The sequence below is a fragment of the Saccostrea cucullata genome, unplaced genomic scaffold, assembly GCF_032062105.1.
Source record: "Saccostrea cucullata isolate Sc308-1 unplaced genomic scaffold, CSIRO_AGI_Scuc_v1 ctg8369, whole genome shotgun sequence".
NCBI classification, from domain to species: Eukaryota; Metazoa; Mollusca; class Bivalvia; order Ostreida; family Ostreidae; genus Saccostrea; species Saccostrea cuccullata.
In genome coordinates this window covers 1-23,729 of record NW_026926641.1, presented here as the reverse complement: position 1 = coordinate 23,729, position 23,729 = coordinate 1, and the positions used below count along the sequence as shown (strand labels likewise).

General features: G+C 35.6%; 2 protein-coding genes across 2 annotated transcripts; both read left to right on the top strand.

The window, feature by feature from the left end:
• The first annotated feature begins 1,410 nt into the window (after nucleotides 1-1,410).
• Nucleotides 1,411-3,327, top strand: LOC134272295 (uncharacterized). The gene is made up of 2 exons (XM_062754540.1): nucleotides 1,411-1,544; nucleotides 2,120-3,327. The coding sequence occupies exon 2, from the start codon at nucleotides 2,434-2,436 to the stop codon at nucleotides 3,325-3,327; it is 894 nt and encodes a 297-aa protein (XP_062610524.1). The 5' UTR covers nucleotides 1,411-1,544; nucleotides 2,120-2,433.
• A 2,236-nt stretch (nucleotides 3,328-5,563) lies between these two features.
• Nucleotides 5,564-7,231, top strand: LOC134272294 (THAP domain-containing protein 5-like). The gene is made up of 2 exons (XM_062754539.1): nucleotides 5,564-5,799; nucleotides 6,375-7,231. The coding sequence occupies exons 1-2, from the start codon at nucleotides 5,598-5,600 to the stop codon at nucleotides 7,229-7,231; spliced, it is 1,059 nt and encodes a 352-aa protein (XP_062610523.1). The 5' UTR covers nucleotides 5,564-5,597.
• Nucleotides 7,232-23,729: the final 16,498 nt, after the last annotated feature.

Here is a 23,729-nt window from a genome sequence, read left to right as displayed (position 1 = left end):
CATAGTCATTATTTCATACTTCGTCACAGCCTGGCATGTCCAACTGTCTTGCTTTCATAGGGCTTCCTTTATGGGGCTTAGCACGATGAAAAGTTTGTAACCTGTGTGTGCAGGTGAGTTCTTTTAAGTATGTCCCATGCTTAACAAAATCTGCACATGAAAAAAGTACAGCACAGACATGCTTGCAATGTGCATCAGGTCCCATGCCTGCCGCACATTCACATTGAGACTCTATAACATTTCTGTCTTTTCCTATCATAATGTCAACAACATATTTCACAGACTTCATCATTGAAGCTTTACACTACTTCTAACGAACCAATTTGAATCATGAAATGTCACCCTCACATACTGGATAAACCCATCGTTGTACATATCCCTTCCTTTCTTATCAGTTGTCTTATTAAACTTCGACAAGAAAGTGGAAATTGCTGCCTCTGTGCAACCTGGAAAGGTCTTGTCACCATGAAGGTCCTTGTAGAGTTGTGGATCTGGCGTCATCATCATAAATTCAGGTCCATAAACATCGGTCTTAGCACAAATGTGCATTTCTTCTGTAGGCTTCAAGTCTGCAATAAAATAAGCATATTTAATTCTTTTTCATGTATATTTTGAGTGAAACATAGCTGCAACAATCAGGAAATAATAATAATGCTTCATAATAAAAATGTAGAGAAGTATTCTTATTTTACTGCAAGCACCAAGCAATATGAGATCGATGTTAGAATTACCGAGGAAATTCAAGTTAAAAATCTAACACGCTAAAGTTGCAGATTATTTAAGAATTAGTTTCTTAAATGAGGTAATTCTGATATTTACTGTCAATTTGACTTAATGTTAATCTTTTACACACCATTGATAATTATTTACTGTGTTATTAATAATGTTTACTTGGATTTGCATGAAAACATCGTATGTTTATTTACCTCTCCACAAGTTCCCACTTCCTTCCTGATTTCTTTGCTCCAAACTTTTCTAACTCGTTCTTAAGTTCAGGTATAGTCATATCACCACAATTAGATGCCATAGTAAATTAAGGATTGTAACTGAAACGTGTGTGCTTTCCGATATCGTATTCGAGAATGGATGCTGATTATCCATCTTCACAGGTTTTATCACTTTTGTAATGGACCGCATTTTCCTGTCGGCGCCCCCTACCGATACAAGATAAGATAACCGACTCCGGTTCCCCAATATTTAGGAACCTGCTCCGATTATCTTTTCTTTAGAGGGCGCCACAGGCAAACACGGTCCTGTATCGGAACACCCTCGCGCCTTATCAGTAGTTACCGATCGAAAAAAAACGTAAACAATCTGCTGTCAAACACATGCTCGTAAAACATGCCTGAAACTTGTTGTTGTGTGCCGAATTGTAGTAATCGGGGTGGCCATATATATTCCAACAGACCCGTTAAGAAGAAAAGCATGGATACACGCAATAAAACGTGGTGAAACTCGTTTTCAAAGCTGGACTCCGTCAACTCATGCTGTTGTTTGCAGAGCACATTTTAAATCAGACGACTATTTGACTGAAACCCAGCATGGTAACAATATTTATTTATTTATTTTGAAATCTTTGATAAGCATGTGCAAAGTAATGTTAATAGATTTTATTCTGAGCAATGGTTATGCCTTATTTGCTTAGATGAAATGCACTAAAATATAGAATCCCTTGTTTACCTCTCATACGAAGTAATCTGATAACGTTACAGACACTGCCACATGCAGACTCCCCACTGACAACTTCAATTACTGGTCATTTATTACAAACGCATTATCTTTTAACAATATAAACACAAGGCATGTCTAAAAGAACACATGCTGTTGCCTGATAATTTATGCATATCTACCAGTACAAGATACTGTGTTTTGACATTGATGTCTAATTAGCACCCTGCTTAAAAACAAATTTGACCTGTTTAGTTGAATTAATAAACACATGGGCATGTTTTGTAACATCAATTTTATAACAATAATACTTGTAATAATAAAAATATTTTAGTAAATTTATATTTGTTTTATTTGCTTTAAAAAGTTAGTTCAAATTATAAATTAATTATTTAATAAATAATCTAGTACTATGAACAAGTATTGATATATTAAATAATTTAATTCTTAGGAACTACTCCTTTAAGTAAAAGATTGAAGAAAACTGCAGTGCCAAGCATTTTTCCCTGGGTAGAGCCAAGTCCACATTCACATGAACGAGCCGACAGAGCCAAGTCCAGAGGCATCAAACGAAAACTAGCAGAAGAATTTTCTGCTTCGTCTTCCATAGATGAATTCATCTATACATCAGCTGATGATCTGCAAGTATCCGAGGAAATTGTATCTAACTCTACCCAAATTTTGGCTGAAGAAATTCAAGTCACTGTTCAGAAATCTGACGTTAAATTTTTTGATGTACAGACACAAACTCCTCGGTATCCCCCAATGAGTATTGAAAACTTTACAAATGATGATGCCGGAGTAAATTTCTATACTGGATTGGAAACTCTAACTAAATTTTATTTTGTTTTAAGAACCTTAGGACCCGCAGCTCACTGTTTGAATTATATTTATCATAAGGTTTCAAACATAAGTGTTCCTGACCAATTTTTCTTAGTCCTCTGCAAGTTACGGCGCCATACGACCAATTTTGAACTTTCAAGATTATTTGGAGTTTCCGAAAAGACTGTATCAAATATATTTTTTACATGGATTTTATTCATGAGTAAGCAATGGCAGGAAATCGACATTTGGCCTACAAAGTATCTTGTAAAATATTACTGTCCATCAGATTTTAAAACAAAATTTCCAAATACTAGAGTGATAATAGATGGCACAGAGTGTCCTATTAAAAGACCAAAGTTACCAAAGCCACAGCAAGCAACGTATTCTACCTATAAAAACCGTAACACGGTAAAAGTTCTTGTAGGAGCGACACCAGGTGGATTAACATCTTATATTTCTACAGCTTATGGGGGATCCACAAGTGACCGTCAAATAGTTGAAAGAAGTAGGCTGTTAGAAATGTGCAATTCTGGAGATTCAATAATGGCGGACAAAGGTTTCAATGTGCAGGATATGTTTGTACACAGGAACATTCAAATAAATACACCAACATTTTTCAAAAAGAAAAACAGAATGTCATGTGCTACTGTGATTGAGGACCGAAAAATATCCAGCAAACGTGTGCACATTGAGAGGATCATTGGACTTGCAAAAACATTCAAAATTCTGACTGAGCCTATGAATAGTTCTGAAACAAAACTTTCTTCAGAAATAATCTATGTTTGTTTCATGTTGTGTAATTTTAAGAATTGCATAGTGCCATCTTATGCATAACTTGGTATTAAAAATGACATAATAAGAGAAAAAAGTCTTTATTTCATTTTTCTTTATTGCAACTACATTTTCCATCATATGTCTTGAAAAAAGTTTTTTCCAATAGAGCAGACTTAAAAAAATCTTCATAGAATTCATTCAATTTTTTCTTCATCTCATCAATAAATTTATCATCCCTTTCTATTGCAAAGAACAAAAAGTCATTGAAAGTATACACAACAAATATACACTCATTTTTCTCTGCACAGTAAAGTTGTCCTTGGACCTGATAGTAATAGTCATGGGTTTTATTCAAATAAAATTTACTTCCAGACTGCTTGATATAAGGAACTGTTTTTGAGGAAATAAAACTGTTTCTTGCCACATATGGACACTTAACTTCAATCAAGGTGTCATCGTCAATAATACCATCTGGGGTTGCTGCTAAATGAGGGGAGTCCAGACTGACACAAATTCCACTATTGTAAACTGTGCGTCCCGAAATTTCCTGGTACTTCTTCACAGCTTCTTTTTCGTATTTTCTTCCATGAAGAATAGGTTTAGCATTAATTTTTTGTGCCTTTGTTGTTAAAAAGTCAGCAAGTTTCACCTTATCAGTTCGATCAGTTGCTTTACATATTCTCCCGAATACCGAAGAATGAAGACGTTTGCAACGTTCCTCAAACCAAAGGTCGTTGGCCGCTTGTGTAGCTGTTTTTATCATAACTTGACGTGCATTCTCCTCTGAAATTTCTGATACATTTAAAAGTTTCAAATGATTTTCACTAAACGTGTCTTTTAGATAGTCATGGTCCAGGTTGTAAGCTTTCATGTTTACAGGCTCATACAGCTGAAAAATTGGAGTCTTACTAATACCTGGGTAATTCAAGCACACATTTCTAAAGTAAGACTGGTATCCCGGATTGCCTCTAAATTCAACTGGACGAGGGTCATAGTCATTATTGCATACTTCGTCACAGCCTGGCGTGTCCAACTGTCTTGCTTTCATAGGGCTTCCTTTATGGGGCTTAGCACGATGAAAAGTTTGTAACCTCTGTGTGCAGGTGAGTTCTGTTTTGTATGTCCCATGCTTAACAAAATCTGCACATGAAAAAAGTACAGCACAGACATGCTTGCAATGTGCATCGGGTCCCATGCCTGCCGCACATTCACATTGAGACTCTATAACACTTCTGTCTTTTCCTATCATAATGTCAACAACATATTTCACAGACTTCATCATTGAAGCTTTTACACTACTTCTAACGAACCAATTTGAATCATGAAATGTCACCCTCACATACTGGATAAACCCATCGTTGTACATATCCCTTCCTTTCTTATCAGTTGTCTTATTAAACTTCGACAAGAAAGTGGAAATTTCTGCCTCTGTGCAACCTGGAAAGGTCTTGTCACCATGAAGGTCCTTGTAGAGTTGTGGATCTGGCGTCATCATCATAAATTCAGGTCCATAAACATCGGTCTTAGCACAATGTGCATTTCTTCTGTAGGCTTCAAGTCTGCAATAAAATAAGCATATTTAATTCTTTTTCATGTATATTTTGAGTGAAACATAGCTGCAACAATCAGGAAATAATAATACTGCTTCATAATAAAAATGTAGAGAAGTATTCTTATTTTACTGCAAGCACCAAGCAATATGAGATCGATGTTAGAATTACCGAGGAAATTCAAGTTAAAAATCTAACACGCTAAAGTTGCAGATTATTTAAGAATTAGTTTCTTAAATGAGGTAATTCTGATATTTACTGTCAATTTGACTTAATGTTAATCTTTTACACACCATTGATAATTATTTACTGTGTTATTAATAATGTTTACTTGGATTTGCATGAAAACATCGTATGTTTATTTACCTCTCCACAAGTTCCCACTTCCTTCCTGATTTCTTTGCTCCAAACTTTTCTAACTCGTTCTTAAGTTCAGGTATAGTCATATCACCACAATTAGATGCCATAGTAAATTAAGGATTGTAACTGAAACGTGTGTGCTTTCCGATATCGTATTCGAGAATGGATGCTGATTATCCATCTTCACAGGTTTTATCACTTTTGTAATGGACCGCATTTTCCTGTGGCGCCCCCTACCGATACAAGATAAGATAACCGACTCCGGTTCCCCAATATTTAGGAACCTGCTCCGATTATCTTTTCTTTAGAGGGCGCCACAGGCAAACACGGTCCTGTATCGGAACACCCTCGCGCCTTATCAGTAGTTACCGATCGAAAAAAAACGTAAACAATCTGCTGTCAAACACATGCTCGTAAAACATGCCTGAAACTTGTTGTTGTGTGCCGAATTGTAGTAATCGGGGTGGCCATATATTTCCAACAGACCCGTTAAGAAGAAAAGCATGGATACACGCAATAAAACGTGGTGAAACTCGTTTTCAAAGCTGGACTCCGTCAACTCATGCTGTTGTTTGCAGAGCACATTTTAAATCAGACGACTATTTGACTGAAACCCAGCATGGTAACAATATTTATTTATTTATTTTGAAATCTTTGATAAGCATGTGCAAAGTAATGTTAATAGATTTTATTCTGAGCAATGGTTATGCCTTATTTGCTTAGATGAAATGCACTAAAATATCGAATCCCTTGTTTACCTCTCATACGAAGTAATCTGATAACGTTACAGACACTGCCACATGCAGACTCCCCACTGACAAGTTAAATTACTGGTCATTTATTACAAACGCATTATCTTTTAACAATATAAACACAAGGCATGTCTAAAAGAACACATGCTGTTGCCTGATAATTTATGCATATCTACCAGTACAAGATACTGTGTTTTGACATTGATGTCTAATTAGCACCCTGCTTAAAAACAAATTTGACCTGTTTAGTTGAATTAATAAACACATGGGCATGTTTTGTAACATCAATTTTATAACAATAATACTTGTAATAATAAAAATATTTTAGTAAATTTATATTTGTTTTATTTGCTTTAAAAAGTTAGTTCAAATTATAAATTAATTATTTAATAAATAATCTAGTACTATGAACAAGTATTGATATATTAAATAATTTAATTCTTAGGAACTACTCCTTTAAGTAAAAGATTGAAGAAAACTGCAGTGCCAAGCATTTTTCCCTGGGTAGAGCCAAGTCCACATTCACATGAACGAGCCGACAGAGCCAAGTCCAGAGGCATCAAACGAAAACTAGCAGAAGAATTTTCTGCTTCGTCTTCCATAGATGAATTCATCTATACATCAGCTGATGATCTGCAAGTATCCGAGGAAATTGTATCTAACTCTACCCAAATTTTGGCTGAAGAAATTCAAGTCACTGTTCAGAAATCTGACGTTAAATTTTTTGATGTACAGACACAAACTCCTCGGTATCCCCCAATGAGTATTGAAAACTTTACAAATGATGATGCCGGAGTAAATTTCTATACTGGATTGGAAACTCTAACTAAATTTTATTTTGTTTTAAGAACCTTAGGACCCGCAGCTCACTGTTTGAATTATATTTATCATAAGGTTTCAAACATAAGTGTTCCTGACCAATTTTTCTTAGTCCTCTGCAAGTTACGGCGCCATACGACCAATTTTGAACTTTCAAGATTATTTGGAGTTTCCGAAAAGACTGTATCAAATATATTTTTTACATGGATTTTATTCATGAGTAAGCAATGGCAGGAAATCGACATTTGGCCTACAAAGTATCTTGTAAAATATTACTGTCCATCAGATTTTAAAACAAAATTTCCAAATACTAGAGTGATAATAGATGGCACAGAGTGTCCTATTAAAAGACCAAAGTTACCAAAGCCACAGCAAGCAACGTATTCTACCTTTAAAAACCGTAACACGGTAAAAGTTCTTGTAGGAGCGACACCAGGTGGATTAACATCTTATGGGAAAAGAGTACCAATTATTTTCCCATAGAACTCTATACAAACATTTTGTCCTCTCACTACTATACTAATTTAATTTCAGATAATTCCTTGGCATCGTTTGAAACTTTAATCCAAGCGCTTATAAAAAATCCCGGAAAAAATATAGGGTCCCATGGCGTTTATAGGTCAAAATTGCAGTTCTTTAAAACTTATAGGTTTCGGCAGTAAATAACGCTCTGCAAAAAAAATCACCCCCCACTCCTACAATCTCCCCTGGTATTTCTATACTCTCTGTAATATTCCTACATTCCATCATTTATTTCAAATATTAATATTTTTACTTTAAAATGAAAAACATTACATACCTCATTTCAGCCAATCAGGTAATGCCGACCTATTCAGTACTCGACTCTACATTGTGCCACAAACAACACCATGTGCTCATCCGGGGATTTGGTACTCTCATTCCTATACTTACATATTTACCTCTCCCAGAATTTGTCAATTTTGTAATTTTCAAAGACTTTATACTTACCAATGAATATGTATAAAATTTTAGGCCTGTCACTCCAGTGTCTTGGAAGCTGTGACAATCTTAATTAATGACACCTCCCTCCATTAAGTAGAATTCCAGGGAGTGAGAAACTGTCATTCCTTTGATGTGATCTGGATACAGTTGTGACTGTAATGAATAAAACATTTATAAATTGCATGATTTTGTTTCTTATTGTCAATAAAATGCTATAAAGTCACATTTGTGTCATTTTTTTTCATAAGGGTGGATTCTACCCAGAATTTAAAAAAGGCTCCAAAATTTGATAAAATATAGCTAATTAAGCAAAATTGAAAGGCTTTAAAAAGACTAATTCAGAATTTTTTTTATGCTTATGAAAAGTAAATTATTTGAGACTCTGATATACTAATTGATTCTTATCTAACCCCTCATGTTGCTTAAGTATGTGCAAAAAAGTATCACCACCCCCCAGTGAAAGACACTTGGAGAAATAGCAGGCGCCCCCTATTATATTTGTTTACAATAAATTTAAATGAGAGAAAATCAATCCTTTTGATAATAAATGAAAGTTCAGTATCTACAGTCTTATACAGTACAATCTTAATCTACAGGATGGAGTTTTATACATAGAAAAGGGGAATTTAGATCAATTTTTCAAAAATAAGAAATGCAATAATTTTGACTTTAAACCCCAAAATGCACAACATAATAAGAGGCTGGATAGTTAAAAAGTGGAAAATTACCTATAAAAACCGTAACACGGTAAAAGTTCTTGTAGGAGCGACACCAGGTGGATTAACATCTTATGGGAAAAGAGTACCAATTATTTTCCCATAGAACTCTATACAAACATTTTGTCCTCTCACTACTATACTAATTTAATTTCAGATAATTCCTTGGCATCGTTTGAAACTTTAATCCAAGCGCTTATAAAAAATCCCGGAAAAAATATAGGGTCCCATGGCGTTTATAGGTCAAAATTGCAGTTCTTTAAAACTTATAGGTTTCGGCAGTAAATAACGCTCTGCAAAAAAAATCACCCCCCACTCCTACAATCTCCCCTGGTATTTCTATACTCTCTGTAATATTCCTACATTCCATCATTTATTTCAAATATTAATATTTTTACTTTAAAATGAAAAACATTACATACCTCATTTCAGCCAATCAGGTAATGCCGACCTATTCAGTACTCGACTCTACATTGTGCCACAAACAACGCCATGTGCTCATCCGGGGATTTGGTACTCTCATTCCTATACTTACATATTTACCTCTCCCAGAATTTGTCAATTTTGTAATTTTCAAAGACTTTATACTTACCAATGAATATGTATAAAATTTTAGGCCTGTCACTCCAGTGTCTTGGAAGCTGTGACAATCTTAATTAATGACACCTCCCTCCATTAAGTAGAATTCCAGGGAGTGAGAAACTGTCATTCCTTTGATGTGATCTGGATACAGTTGTGACTGTAATGAATAAAACATTTATAAATTGCATGATTTTGTTTCTTATTGTCAATAAAATGCTATAAAGTCACATTTGTGTCATTTTTTTTCATAAGGGTGGATTCTACCCAGAATTTAAAAAAGGCTCCAAAATTTGATAAAATATAGCTAATTAAGCAAAATTGAAAGGCTTTAAAAAGACTAATTCAGAATTTTTTTTATGCTTATGAAAAGTAAATTATTTGAGACTCTGATATACTAATTGATTCTTATCTAACCCCTCATGTTGCTTAAGTATGTGCAAAAAAGTATCACCACCCCCCAGTGAAAGACACTTGGAGAAATAGCAGGCGCCCCCTATTATATTTGTTTACAATAAATTTAAATGAGAGAAAATCAATCCTTTTGATAATAAATGAAAGTTCAGTATCTACAGTCTTATACAGTACAATCTTAATCTACAGGATGGAGTTTTATACATAGAAAAGGGGAATTTAGATCAATTTTTCAAAAATAAGAAATGCAATAATTTTGACTTTAAACCCCAAAATGCACAACATAATAAGAGGCTGGAAAGTTAAAAAGTGGAAAATTTACCTGCTATGTATAGAAAAGTGTCCGACAAAATATATCGGGTGGGTAGCGAGTCTCCGTCTTCTTCTTGTATAGAGAAAATGCCCCCGCTGAGCAGGTACCCAACTCTCCCGGGGCCGAGGAAGCTGAAAGATGAAAGTCCTCTACAGTGCTAAAAACAAAATAAATCAGAAAAATTAGTCAAATCACATCTTAAGCATTTATTTAACAGCAATATTTTTCAGGTTTTCTAAAAAATAAAAAAAATTACACACCTTCTACATTGTTTATTGTTTTAAAAATGTACCCCCAAAGGGTGGGGTACATGTTACACAATATTACATGTAATTACATGTAAATACAAAAAGGCCTAATCTTATACATGCATTTTTAAGTCATTCCAATAATTCCTGGAAAAAATCAGAAGTCTAGGTTCTCTACAATAAAGATTTTATGATGTTGAAATTCTACATGCCTGGTTTGTAAGTCTAAGGGAAGTAACTCTAATTACAAAAACTGGAAAGCAGTAAAAAATGAGTTGCCGAGGGCTACGATGATGAAAAAAACAAGCAGCAAGAAAGGAAAAATACAGACCTAAGTGTAGCTACACCAAAGAAACAACTTCACTACAAATTCAGTACCCTGCAGTCCAAGTAAAGCAATCCAGAGAATCACACGCACTACCAGCCAAAAGATGTCAAGAGAGAAAAGTGTGCAACTTTGACATGACCACTATAGAATGCCCTTTTTAGGTTCACCAGAACTATTTGAAAAGATACCGTATGCAACCGTTAAAGAAATGAAATGAAATGAACACCAGGTCACAGCCCCTACAATGCCATACATGTACATATATATAGAACACAACACATAAAGACACACATGTAAATACATATAATATTAATGTACATGCATATATTTATACAAACTTACTTACACATAAATATTCATCATAAGAGCAATCTGATGCACTTTATTAACTTACTCTCCTCCTCGGACAATATCAAATGTACCACGCTATACTAATATCTACATTCTACTCACTACTCCCCCCCCCCTTACCGAGAACAGAATTCCTCCAAAATCTCAACACATGAAAAACAATTCCATTTTTTTTGCTATTTACCTCTCAGTGTGTCATCAATATTCGGATTAAGAGCAAAAAATCACTTTTCATGACTTTAAATTCACTTAACATTTTAAAAATTTGGGTCTCTATAGGGAAAAGAGTACCAATTATTTTCCCATAGAACTCTATACAAACATTTTGTCCTCTCACTACTATACTAATTTAATTTCAGATAATTCCTTGGCATCGTTTGAAACTTTAATCCAAGCGCTTATAAAAAATCCCGGAAAAAATATAGGGTCCCATGGCGTTTATAGGTCAAAATTGCAGTTCTTTAAAACTTATAGGTTTCGCCAGTAAATAACGCTCTGCAAAAAAAATCACCCCCCACTCCTACAATCTCCCCTGGTATTTCTATACTCTCTGTAATATTCCTACATTCCATCATTTATTTCAAATATTAATATTTTTACTTTAAAATGAAAAACATTACATACCTCATTTCAGCCAATCAGGTAATGCCGACCTATTCAGTACTCGACTCTACATTGTGCCACAAACAATGCCATGTGCTCATCCGGGGATTTGGTACTCTCATTCCTATATTTCTACAGCTTATGGGGGATCCACAAGTGACCGTCAAATAGTTGAAAGAAGTAGACTGTTAGAAATGTGCAATTCTGGAGATTCAATAATGGCGGACAAAGGTTTCAATGTGCAGGATATGTTTGTACACAGGAACATTCAAATAAATACACCAACATTTTTCAAAAAGAAAAACAGAATGTCATGTGCTACTGTGATTGAGGACCGAAAAATATCCAGCAAACGTGTGCACATTGAGAGGATCATTGGACTTGCAAAAACATTCAAAATTCTGACTGAGCCTATGAATAGTTCTGAAACAAAACTTTCTTCAGAAATAATCTATGTTTGTTTCATGTTGTGTAATTTTAAGAATTGCATAGTGCCATCTTATGCATAACTTGGTATTAAAAATGACATAATAAGAGAAAAAAGTCTTTATTTCATTTTTCTTTATTGCAACTACATTTTCCATCATATGTCTTGAAAAAAGTTTTTTCCAATAGAGCAGACTTAAAAAAATCTTCATAGAATTCATTCAATTTTTTCTTCATCTCATCAATAAATTTATCATCCCTTTCTATTGCAAAGAACAAAAAGTCATTGAAAGTATACACAACAAATATACACTCATTTTTCTCTGCACAGTAAAGTTGTCCTTGGACCTGATAGTAATAGTCATGGGTTTTATTCAAATAAAATTTACTTCCAGACTGCTTGATATAAGGAACTGTTTTTGAGGAAATAAAACTGTTTCTTGCCACATATGGACACTTAACTTCAATCAAGGTGTCATCGTCAATAATACCATCTGGGGTTGCTGCTAAATGAGGGGAGTCCAGACTGACACAAATTCCACTATTGTAAACTGTGCGTCCCGAAATTTCCTGGTACTTCTTCACAGCTTCTTTTTCGTATTTTCTTCCATGAAGAATAGGTTTAGCATTAATTTTTTGTGCCTTTGTTGTTAAAAAGTCAGCAAGTTTCACCTTATCAGTTCGATCAGTTGCTTTACATATTCTCCCGAATACCGAAGAATGAAGACGTTTGCAACGTTCCTCAAACCAAAGGTCGTTGGCCGCTTGTGTAGCTGTTTTTATCATAACTTGACGTGCATTCTCCTCTGAAATTTCTGATACATTTAAAAGTTTCAAATGATTTTCACTAAACGTGTCTTTTAGATAGTCATGGTCCAGGTTGTAAGCTTTCATGTTTACAGGCTCATACAGCTGAAAAATTGGAGTCTTACTAATACCTGGGTAATTCAAGCACACATTTCTAAAGTAAGACTGGTATCCCGGATTGCCTCTAAATTCAACTGGACGAGGGTCATAGTCATTATTGCATACTTCGTCACAGCCTGGCGTGTCCAACTGTCTTGCTTTCATAGGGCTTCCTTTATGGGGCTTAGCACGATGAAAAGTTTGTAACCTCTGTGTGCAGGTGAGTTCTGTTTTGTATGTCCCATGCTTAACAAAATCTGCACATGAAAAAAGTACAGCACAGACATGCTTGCAATGTGCATCGGGTCCCATGCCTGCCGCACATTCACATTGAGACTCTATAACACTTCTGTCTTTTCCTATCATAATGTCAACAACATATTTCACAGACTTCATCATTGAAGCTTTTACACTACTTCTAACGAACCAATTTGAATCATGAAATGTCACCCTCACATACTGGATAAACCCATCGTTGTACATATCCCTTCCTTTCTTATCAGTTGTCTTATTAAACTTCGACAAGAAAGTGGAAATTTCTGCCTCTGTGCAACCTGGAAAGGTCTTGTCACCATGAAGGTCCTTGTAGAGTTGTGGATCTGGCGTCATCATCATAAATTCAGGTCCATAAACATCGGTCTTAGCACAATGTGCATTTCTTCTGTAGGCTTCAAGTCTGCAATAAAATAAGCATATTTAATTCTTTTTCATGTATATTTTGAGTGAAACATAGCTGCAACAATCAGGAAATAATAATACTGCTTCATAATAAAAATGTAGAGAAGTATTCTTATTTTACTGCAAGCACCAAGCAATATGAGATCGATGTTAGAATTACCGAGGAAATTCAAGTTAAAAATCTAACACGCTAAAGTTGCAGATTATTTAAGAATTAGTTTCTTAAATGAGGTAATTCTGATATTTACTGTCAATTTGACTTAATGTTAATCTTTTACACACCATTGATAATTATTTACTGTGTTATTAATAATGTTTACTTGGATTTGCATGAAAACATCGTATGTTTATTTACCTCTCCACAAGTTCCCACTTCCTTCCTGATTTCTTTGCTCCAAACTTTTCTAACTCGTTCTTAAGTTCAGGTATAGTCATATCACCACAATTAGATGCCATAGTAAATTAAGGATTGTAACTGAAACGTGTGTGCTTTCCGATATCGTATTCGAGAATGGATGCTGATTATCCATCTTCACAGGTTTTATCACTTTTGTAATGGACCGCATTTTCCTGTGGCGCCCCCTACCGATACAAGATAAGATAACCGACTCCGGTTCCCCATTAAGCACAAACCAGTTCGTTGGGATTCAGCTCACAGTGATAAATAGGTAGACACAAAACTGTGTTACGAAGCAACATCGTCAATCTCATTCTTTACACGAGGCGCCGCGCTGCTTCATCGATGTGAGTAATTCGGCCTTTATCATTTCTGGAGTGTAATGGATACCCTTTCAATCAAGCGATATGACTGGATATCGACCTTTCGCGCCAACAATGTCGAACACTAGATTCGGGATCAGGATGATTGGGATAGGAAACTTTATCCATCTCGATGACCGAAGGACCCATTTTATTAGGGAGCAACTGTTTATTGAACCACCTCGTGAAGTTTCCTGAGTTCATTTCAAAATGACAATTTTGAGTACAAGATTTCAACTCGAAAACTAGGCTCGATTCATGCCTATTCGAAGAACCAGCAACCAGGATTATCAGACGAGTCTTCTCAGGTTGGACATCGAGCCTATGGCCTCTATCATGTGACTCAAAGGAAGAGGTAGATGTCCATGGCAGGTCATTTAATCCCCTCTTGCTACATGATTGGTGTTCAATCAACTTCGTCCAACTAAACAATAGGACTACCTGCATCCTTAAAGAGGTAGGTTCACCATCTCCATAAAATGGCCCTGTCATTATGTGATAAAACTCATTATTTTATCCCTATTAATCATTACATTTCTACATTAAATGTGCCCTCTCATTGTTAATATTAAGTCTAAGAATATTTAACTAATTTGACACTTAGTCCACGGATAGTATCTTTCTTAAAGTCAATTGTTTACTTACCTCACGTTTTTAGACATCTTTATTTACTATAGATGTCCATATTGCCTGTAATTCCATAACTCTATATCTTAAACGTAATCTGATTGGTTTAAAGTCTATTATCTTGTTCAGTTATATGGGTTTTAACAGTTCACGGTTGGGTGTCCATTTCTTTTGTGTCCTCACCATATATAAGGCCGTGCTTCGAATAGATAGGCGGACTGCTCTCCTAGCGTCCACTGCTCTGCAGCCTTACTACGGGTAAGCTAACCTTCCCGTATTCTGAGCACTTTGTACTACCGTTTTATTTGAGCACAATTCAAAATTATCCCAAAAGTTAAGTTCCCAATTCTAACATTCACATTCGGCGCCATTGTGGTCTACTAAATATTTGCATTTCGATCCAGATCTACATTCTCACTATCAAAATTACCTAAGGCTAAAACTTCTAAATAAACAGTTACCTATTGATTTTCGAGATTATTTATAGGGTTATTTTCATTCTGTCTGTAAACAATTTTTCAAAATGCTACTCCTCCTACATAGTTTTGGTCTGATTTTAATATAACTTGGCACACAAGTAGACTACACTAAGATACATAAAATAGTGCATCGGTTTTTGATTTCGATGAACGGTGTTGCCATGGTTACTAAAAATAGAATTTTCTGTGAAATTCCTTAAAAACGCTACTCCTAAAGTTTTTGTCTGATTTCAATATAACTTGGCACACAAGTAGACTACACTAAGATACATAAAATAGTGCATCGGTTTTGATTTCGATGAACAGTGTTGCCATTGTTACTAAAAATAGAAATGTCCATGAAATTCCTTTAAAACGCTACTCCTTCTACAGGTTTGGTTTGTTGGCAATGGCTTCTTTTCTCATCCTGTGTTACAAGTACAAACCAGTAGAGCTACAGTCTCGACAGAGACTTCTGGTTAGCTAGATGCTATGGCATTCACAATTTTGAAAGGGGCACCATCCATTGCTAATCAAACTAGTAACTATACACTTAGCAATTGCTTAGTTTGTTTACTTAAGACACATAGGCAGGGAAGGGGAACAAAACATGCATTTGAACTAATCAGTAATATTCAGCAATAATCAGAAGTGCCCCTGACCCTAGGTCTACATTGCACAATTTTTGAAAAAGCACACTTGAATATCAAAAATATTTGAATAATACCGAGGTGCAAATTTTCAAACAATTCGTTTTCAGTATATAAGTAGAGCCCCCCCCCGTTTGGTATCCCGACCCAGGGGCCTTGAAATTCAAAATTCTGACAGAAGTGCCTTTGCACATCATAACTATGTACTTAGTTAGTTTATTTACTACCCAGGAGCAGAGAAGATTTTCAAAGAATTAATACATTTTCACTACTTAATCAATAGAGCCCCCGCCCTAACACCAAAACCCCTGATCCTGGGGCCATAAAATTCACAATTTTGGTAGAGGCACTCTTGCTCATCATATTACTTAGTTCATTTAATACCCAGGAGCAGAGAAGATTTTCTAAGAATTAATGCATTTTCACTATATAATCAATAGAGCACCGCCCTAACACCAGAACCTCTGACCCTGGGGCCATAAAATTCACAATTTTGGTAGAGGCACTCTTGCTCATCATAACTTTGTACTTAGTTTATTTACTACCCAGGAGCAGAGAAGAAGATTTTCAAACAAATAATGCATTTTCACTATATAATATAGCCCCGACCTAGCACTAGAACCCCTGACCCAGGGGCTATAAATTTCACAATTTTGGTAAAGGACTCAATGCTGATTACACTCATGCAAACAGTTTGACTGCTTGATGTCCAGGAGTAAAGAAGAAGATTTTTAAAGATTGCATTAATTTTAGTGGTTTTGGCCCCACCCCTCAGGCCCCAGGAAGCATGAAATTCACAATATTTCTTACCTTTTACCCATAGATGCTGTATACCAAATTTGATTGAAATTAGTTGAGTGGTCCCAAAGAAGAAGCTAAAAATGTTCAAAAGTTACGGACGACGTACGACGACGGACGAAAAGAGATAGTAATAGGTCACCTGAGTTTACTCAGGTGACCTTAAAATGATTTGAAGCATATTGTAAGTAGTGAACTCTGGAGCCATGCTTCTGAAGTTTGATATGCATGAATAGTGACCCAAAACTTCCTTTAATTCTAATACTTGGCAAGACTTTTGGATTATTTTCAGGTAATTTAATAAGTGACCGAAACTTTCTTTAGGTATAGTGCTTGTTAAGGATTTTCTTCAGGATAACAGCATTTAACTCAATGATAAATTGTGTTTGCCGACAAGGTCATTATATCGACTATAAAACTTCCGAAATTATAACTTTAAACGAGACTGCTGAAATTCTTATTTCATCAACCTGTTTGTCAATAATTTACCTCTTTTCAGAAATTGTTCATACGCAGAGAATGCTTTTGCGTATCAAATCGACTGAGATATTATAAACCCCGTTGGCAGGTGATGAAGGTATATTACTACATACATGTAAGTAAGGGAAGTAGACGACAGATTGACCTGGTCCTCCATCTTCACGTTATCCTGTTGCAAAATAAATACCCGGTAAGCACACCTCTCTGACAAAATTTCCTCAGTCAACTATTGTGTGTTCGCTGCCTAATTATACCCCCGCTCCGAAGGAGAGGGGGGGTATACTGTTTTACCTTGTGGGTCTGTCTGTAGCAAATTTTGGTCGCAGTTTTCTGAGCAACTACTCATCGCAGATGCTTGAAATTTGAACACAATCTTTTCTGAGGCATGCCATATGGTGGGTTTCATGCTTGTTCAAATCTGATGTCAACTCTGATGTCAACTTCCTGTTCATCCGTGCGTCTTTTCGTTTCATACAAAACACATTTTCATCACAGTTTTCTCAGCAAATACTCATTGCAGATACTTGAAATTTTAATACATTCTTTATTGAGGCATGCCATATGATTGGATTCATTTTCATTCACATTTGATGTCAACTTCCTGTATATCCATGCGTCGGTCCGTTTCATACATAACAATAAGTTTTGTCACTGTTTTCTCAGCAACTTTTAACAGATGCTTGAAATTTAAGCATATACTTTGTTGAGGCATCCCATTTGGTAAGAATTTTTATTTATATGATTCTGATGGCAACCTCCTTTTTATCTGTGCATCTGCCAGTAATTGAACTTGAATGTAAATATGCGTATATTCACATCAGAGCGGGGATATTACTAATGAGCATTACTAATGAGCATTGGCTCACAGGTTTTTGTTTTAATTCACGTGAAATAAATTCACCAGGTAAGCCATGAATCCAATAATAAGTAAGTTTAACAATTTGTTCCAGTAAAAGGTTTAATTTTGAAAATCAAGATCCTTCCCTTCAAGATATTTTTATTACACTTACGGTTTGTGCACTCCCCTAATACACTGTAGGAATTCTCTTAGACAAGCCTTCTCCACAAATGTCACACACACTACGAAAGTCTCCTAAAAGTCCCTTGATTGAAACCAATCTTTGAAAAATCTTCTTTTTGCAAACTTGATAAATATCGTTATAGACAAAGGGCATAGTATAAGCTTATAAAATCGGCTATTTCGTATTTACAACTTCAAGTGACGTAACTTTTATCTTCAAACCAAGCAGAAAGCACGCCTGGGTCACGTGACTTGCAACGTCGTTTCTTTGGAATACGGCCAAGAACTAGTAACAGGTTTGTTTTGGGATCCAAAAAAATTGTAATTAATAAACTTCATTAATTAAACGAAGTTTATTAACATGAAAAAATGACGAGAAATTAAAAAAAAATAGGTTAGTTTAGCATTTTATTGCATGTCGTTTTAACCAAATCGTCACGATGACGCGTGACTCGATGTAATATATGACGAGCACATACTATTTCCATGTAAATGGTACGTACCGTGACAGTGCATTAGCCCCATTAAACAAATATCATTCAAACTTATCATTTTGCTTAGTTCAGTTATTATTTTAATTTTTCACGCTGAATACACTGACTTTGGATGAAATGTTAAGAAAAACCAGCATTAAGAGAACTATAATGTTCTATATATACATTTTTTAGTTCTTTTAAAGGATTACAGTGACGTAGCATCGTTTTTGAAAGTGGGGGGAATAGCCGTCGTCTCAAGGCACGGTCTGGAGTCTGCATATAGCTCTCTCCTACCCGTGGCTACTTGCTCATAAAAAGTGTCGTAATCTTGAATATTTACGCCTCCCTCTGTGACGTCATATTCAGTCAGTGGCAAGTTTGGTTTCCATCGCAATTGAAATCAACAACTGACGTCAACAGTATACAAGAAATATTTCCTTTACTGCGATTGGATATTGAAAGGTCGCGATAAAGTTCATCTCCCGACTTTGCTTTACTCGCATTGGTCAAAATTTTGAGCTACGAAGAATTCTCTCCTCGTTTAACCACGGCCAGAATGGGAGAAGATCGTACACGATGGGGAAAAGCCAGAGAAATTTTTTTTACTTGCCTAATTAAGTTGACAAGCAAAGAAAAAAAGGATTATTGCCCAAATTTGAAAATCCTATTCCAGTGGTGGGGGGAGCAAGTTTCTTTCAAAGTCAACTTCTTTCAGTACAAATTTTTGGCATACACTACTACAATACCTTTATTTCATTTTACTTTAGCAAAAAAAATTATGCAGTTATCCCCACTCCTCCGCTTGACACTATTTTTAAAAATTTAATAAAACGATACACATCAAAACCTGTATATGTAATACTGTAAACCAACTTTTATTCGCGTGCGAGAAATTTTCGCGAGGTTCGCGAGAGCCTCGTTATCGCGAATATTTCTCGTCGCGAACGGGTCCTTAGTCTCTTTTTGTATTAAAAACAGTTCCAAAAACGGCCTGGCCGCGAAAATTAATCGTCGCGAACTAGTTTACTCCCGGTAAATCGCGAAATAAAGTCGTCGCGAATAAAAGTTGGTTTACAGTATTCTTTATTAATATCAGCCTCCTTTCCTTCAGTCCTTGGGCTTCAGTTAGAGTCTAAGATAGCCCTGGTTCTCATTCTGGGCTTTGGAAGTCAATAAATGGAACAACACTAGAGAGGGCAAATCAATTGCTGGCTTGATTGATTTTGAAGAAAAGTACACAACACCTAATAAGAATAACATTTGTATGAAAGAATGAAGTTCTGTTTTGTATAATGAAAGTTGTGGACCAGGAATTAAAGATAATATTAACATTAAGATAGTGACACAGTACGTAATGAAAGGTATACGAGGGTTGTCCAAAAAGTTCGTGGACACATTCTATTTTGTTTTTAACCAGAAGTCTCTGTCGAGACTGAAGCTCTACTGGTTTGAACTAGGAATAGAAAAGTACTTAAGCAGCTGGGATTTGAAACTTTACAACAGCAATAAATAGAATAATGATCGTTGATAAAGTCTCTTTATGTTCTTAGTGTAGTCTACTTGTGTGCCAAGTTATATTGAAATCAGACCAAAACTGTAGGAGGAGTAGCATTTTGAAGCAATTTTACAGACATTTCTATTTTTAGTAACCACGGCAACACAATTCATCAAAATTAAAATTCGATACACAGCATTATGTATCTTAGTGTATTCTACTTGTGTGCCAAGTTATACTGAAATCAGACCAAAACTGTAGGAGAGTAGCATTTTGAAACAATTTTACAGAAATTTCTATTTTTAGTAACCACGGCAACACCGTTCATCGAAATCAAAAACCGAAACACAAATTTATGTATCTTAGTGTATTTTACTTGTATGCCATGTTATACTGAAATCAGACCAAAACTAGGAGGAGTAGCATTTTGAAAGAATTTCACAGAAATTTCTATTTTTAGTAACCACGGCAACACCGTTCATCGAAATAAAAAAACCGATACATAGAATTATGTATCTTAGTGTAGTCTACTTGTGTGCCAAGTTATACTGAAATCAGACCAAAACTGTAGGAGGAGTAGCATTTTGAAAGAATTTCACAGAAATTTCTATTTTTAGTAACCACGGCAACACCGTTCATCGAAATCAAAAACCGATACACAGAATTATGTATCTTAGTGTATTCTACTTGTGTGCCAAGTTATACTGAAATCAGACCAAAACTGTAGGAGGAGTAGCATTTTAAAAGAATTTCACAGAAATTTCTATTTTTAGTAACCACGGCAACACCGTTCATCGAAATCAAAAACCGATATACAGAATTATGTATCTTAGTGTAGTCTACTTGTGTGCCAAGTTATACTGAAATCAGACCAAAACTGTAGGAGGAGTAGCATTTTGAAAGAATTTCACAGAAATTTCTATTTTTAGTAACCACGGCAACACCGTTCATCGAAATCAAAAACCGATACACAAATTTATGTATCTTAGTGTAGTCTACTCATTTGCCATGTTATATTGAAATTAGACCAAAACTGTAGGAGGAGTAGCATTTTAAAAAATTGTTTACAGACAGACGGACAGACAGACAGACAGACGGACGGACGCCGGACGCATTACTATTGCATAAGCTCTTCTGGTCTCTGACCAGTAGAGCTAAAAATGACGAAAAAGGTAAATATGTGCAATAATATTTTAATACAGACCTTGATGGTTAAAATATATATTAAAAAAAAATTGATGCGCAATCTTTTAAGAGTATCATTCACATAAATGCACTGCTTACACAGGGTGCACGGACCAGTCTGACGTACAAAAGTTTGACGTTTCCGTAACGTCGCGATTTTATATTTTCTCTATTTCTCAACGTAATCCCCTCCACACTGTACACATTTTTCACATCTCAGCCACGAATAAAACACACTGGAATACCAATCGCTTTCAATCGTAGATACGATTGTGCGAGTTGCATACTTCAATTCATCGGAATCTTCAAATCTCACACCCTTTAACTGTGACTTGATATGAGGAAATATGGCAAAGTCCATGGGAGCGAGATCTGGACTGTAAGGCGGATGATCCAGAACATCAAATCCCAACAGTTCAATTTCTGAAGTGGTAGAAGCTGCTGTACGGGCAGGGGCATTGTGTTGATGAAGTATAACACTACCTAAATCCCTTGACATTTCGGGGCGCTTTTTTCTTAATGCTCTCACTAAGTCGCGGCGTATCACCTTTCAATTAAAAAACATTTTTTTTAAAAAAAGTCATTTGAATAACATTATTTATAGTTTTTTTTTTTGGGGGGGGGGGGAATAAATTTATGATGTGGAACACGTATTTAAGTAGTTTACTATATATTTTTTTTGTTATACGAGGTGAACTGAAATATTTTATATTTAGTTATTGCATACTATTAGTTTTATATATAATATGATTACCCGGGAATAGTACTAAGCATTCACTGTCCGACCGGAGGGTACGGCGTAAGTGAGAATCATCCCGTGTCGATCAGCAAAAATATATACATCTGTTTTCCCATGCTTTAAGAAACTTTTGCCTTCTTTGGTGCTGGAGATCCTCTGTGTTTCCAAACACTTGAAGTTCTTTTGGTCTCGGGATCAAAATAATGTAACCACGTCTCTTCAGTTGTAATGATTCTGTCAAGCCACTTTTCTCCCCCAGTCTTAAATTTTTGCAAAAATGTCTTACTTGTTTGTATCCGCCTTTTTTTTGTGAACATCGGACAAGAGTCTGGGGACTCATCTGGCGCAGACACGACTCATTTCAAAGTCTTCTGAGAGTATTGTAAAAACAGACTGTTTGCTTACATAAATAATATAATAATAATGATTGTTTTTATATAGCGCTTTTCTAGCATAAATGCTACTCAAAGCGCTTTACAATACATTATTACCCCAGCAGACCTTAACAATCCAGAATCTTTCTCAGTGCAAGCTGCCGTTATCAGCGCTAGAACACTAACATTCTGACAATATCTTTCACTGTCTATAGCCAGGTACCCCTTTTACACTTGGAGGGAGTGAGGAAATTCGTGTCAAGTGCCTTTCCCAAGGACACAACGTCGGCTTGTCGCGGCCAGGATTCGAACTCACAACCTTTCGGTTTGGAGTCCGGCACCTTAACCACTGGACTACCGACGCCACATAGACGAAACTTCTCTTAAAGTAAGACGTCGATCTTTCATAATAACGTCATGGATCCAGGATTTTGTATTTTCGTCACAAAGCAATGGTCTGCCGCTTCTTTCAGCATCTCCTAAATGTGTCAAACCTTCGGAAAAACGTTTATGCAACTTGTAAATCAGTGATCTGGAAACATTTGTAGCTTTCCCTGCTGATTCCATCATTTGTTTGGTCTCCATTGGTGTTTTTCCCAAGTCAAGACAAAATTTTATGATTGCTCGGTGGTCCGTGCGAATGGCCGTCGTCGCTTTAATATTTCATCTTTCCGTTTGAAAATCAATTCAATTTATATCGGAAAATGACATCAGTTTTTGATCTGACGTCACAATTAAAAATTATTGAGTTTCAGAAGAGTTTTATGAAAATATAAGAACATATATATAAAAACTTTAGTTCACAGTTTATTGCATTTTCACATTGGTCCGTGCGCACCTTTTGAAAGTCATATATCTAGTAATACGCCCGTTTTTAAAGTTATTTCAACAAAAAGAATATATTTTGATGTGGAATTTTATAACGAACAATTTGGTATACAACAAGTAGAGAAAAAACCCTTTAAAATAACGAAAACGCCACTGTCCACGAACTTTTTGGACAACCTTCGTACACGACCTGGGTCTTCATAAAATAAGAAGATGTTGAGATAACTTAAGTCTCCAGTAGGTGAACATCAAATTCCTGGAAGAGAATGGGTTAGGACAAAGGACAAGCTCTTCCCTCTTTACCTCCAACTTGTTGACTTCGATTGGGTGATTAATAGAATCATGCGATTTACGCCCAATTTGCGAAATTACTTTGATGTTGTGAAATAAAAAAAAATGATTTTCATTATCTGACTTCACAAATACATGTTTTAGCATATATATCCATAGTTATGTTCTAGCATCCAGATTTTTTGTAAGGTGCCGTCAACTAAATAAAGGGAAAAAATCCTTACTAATAATTATTATTAAAGGACTTGGAAAGTTTGATGTCAATATTTTCTCCA

Bases quoted from the DNA above. Each gene is read 5' to 3' on its own strand.
- LOC134272295 (XM_062754540.1), top strand. From the start codon at position 2,434: ATGAGTATTGAAAACTTTACAAATGATGATGCCGGAGTAAATTTCTAT.
- LOC134272294 (XM_062754539.1), top strand. From the start codon at position 5,598: ATGCCTGAAACTTGTTGTTGTGTGCCGAATTGTAGTAATCGGGGTGGC. The intron at 5,800-6,374 runs GTAACAATATTT...TTTAATTCTTAG, and splicing joins TTTGACTGAAACCCAGCATG to GAACTACTCCTTTAAGTAAA.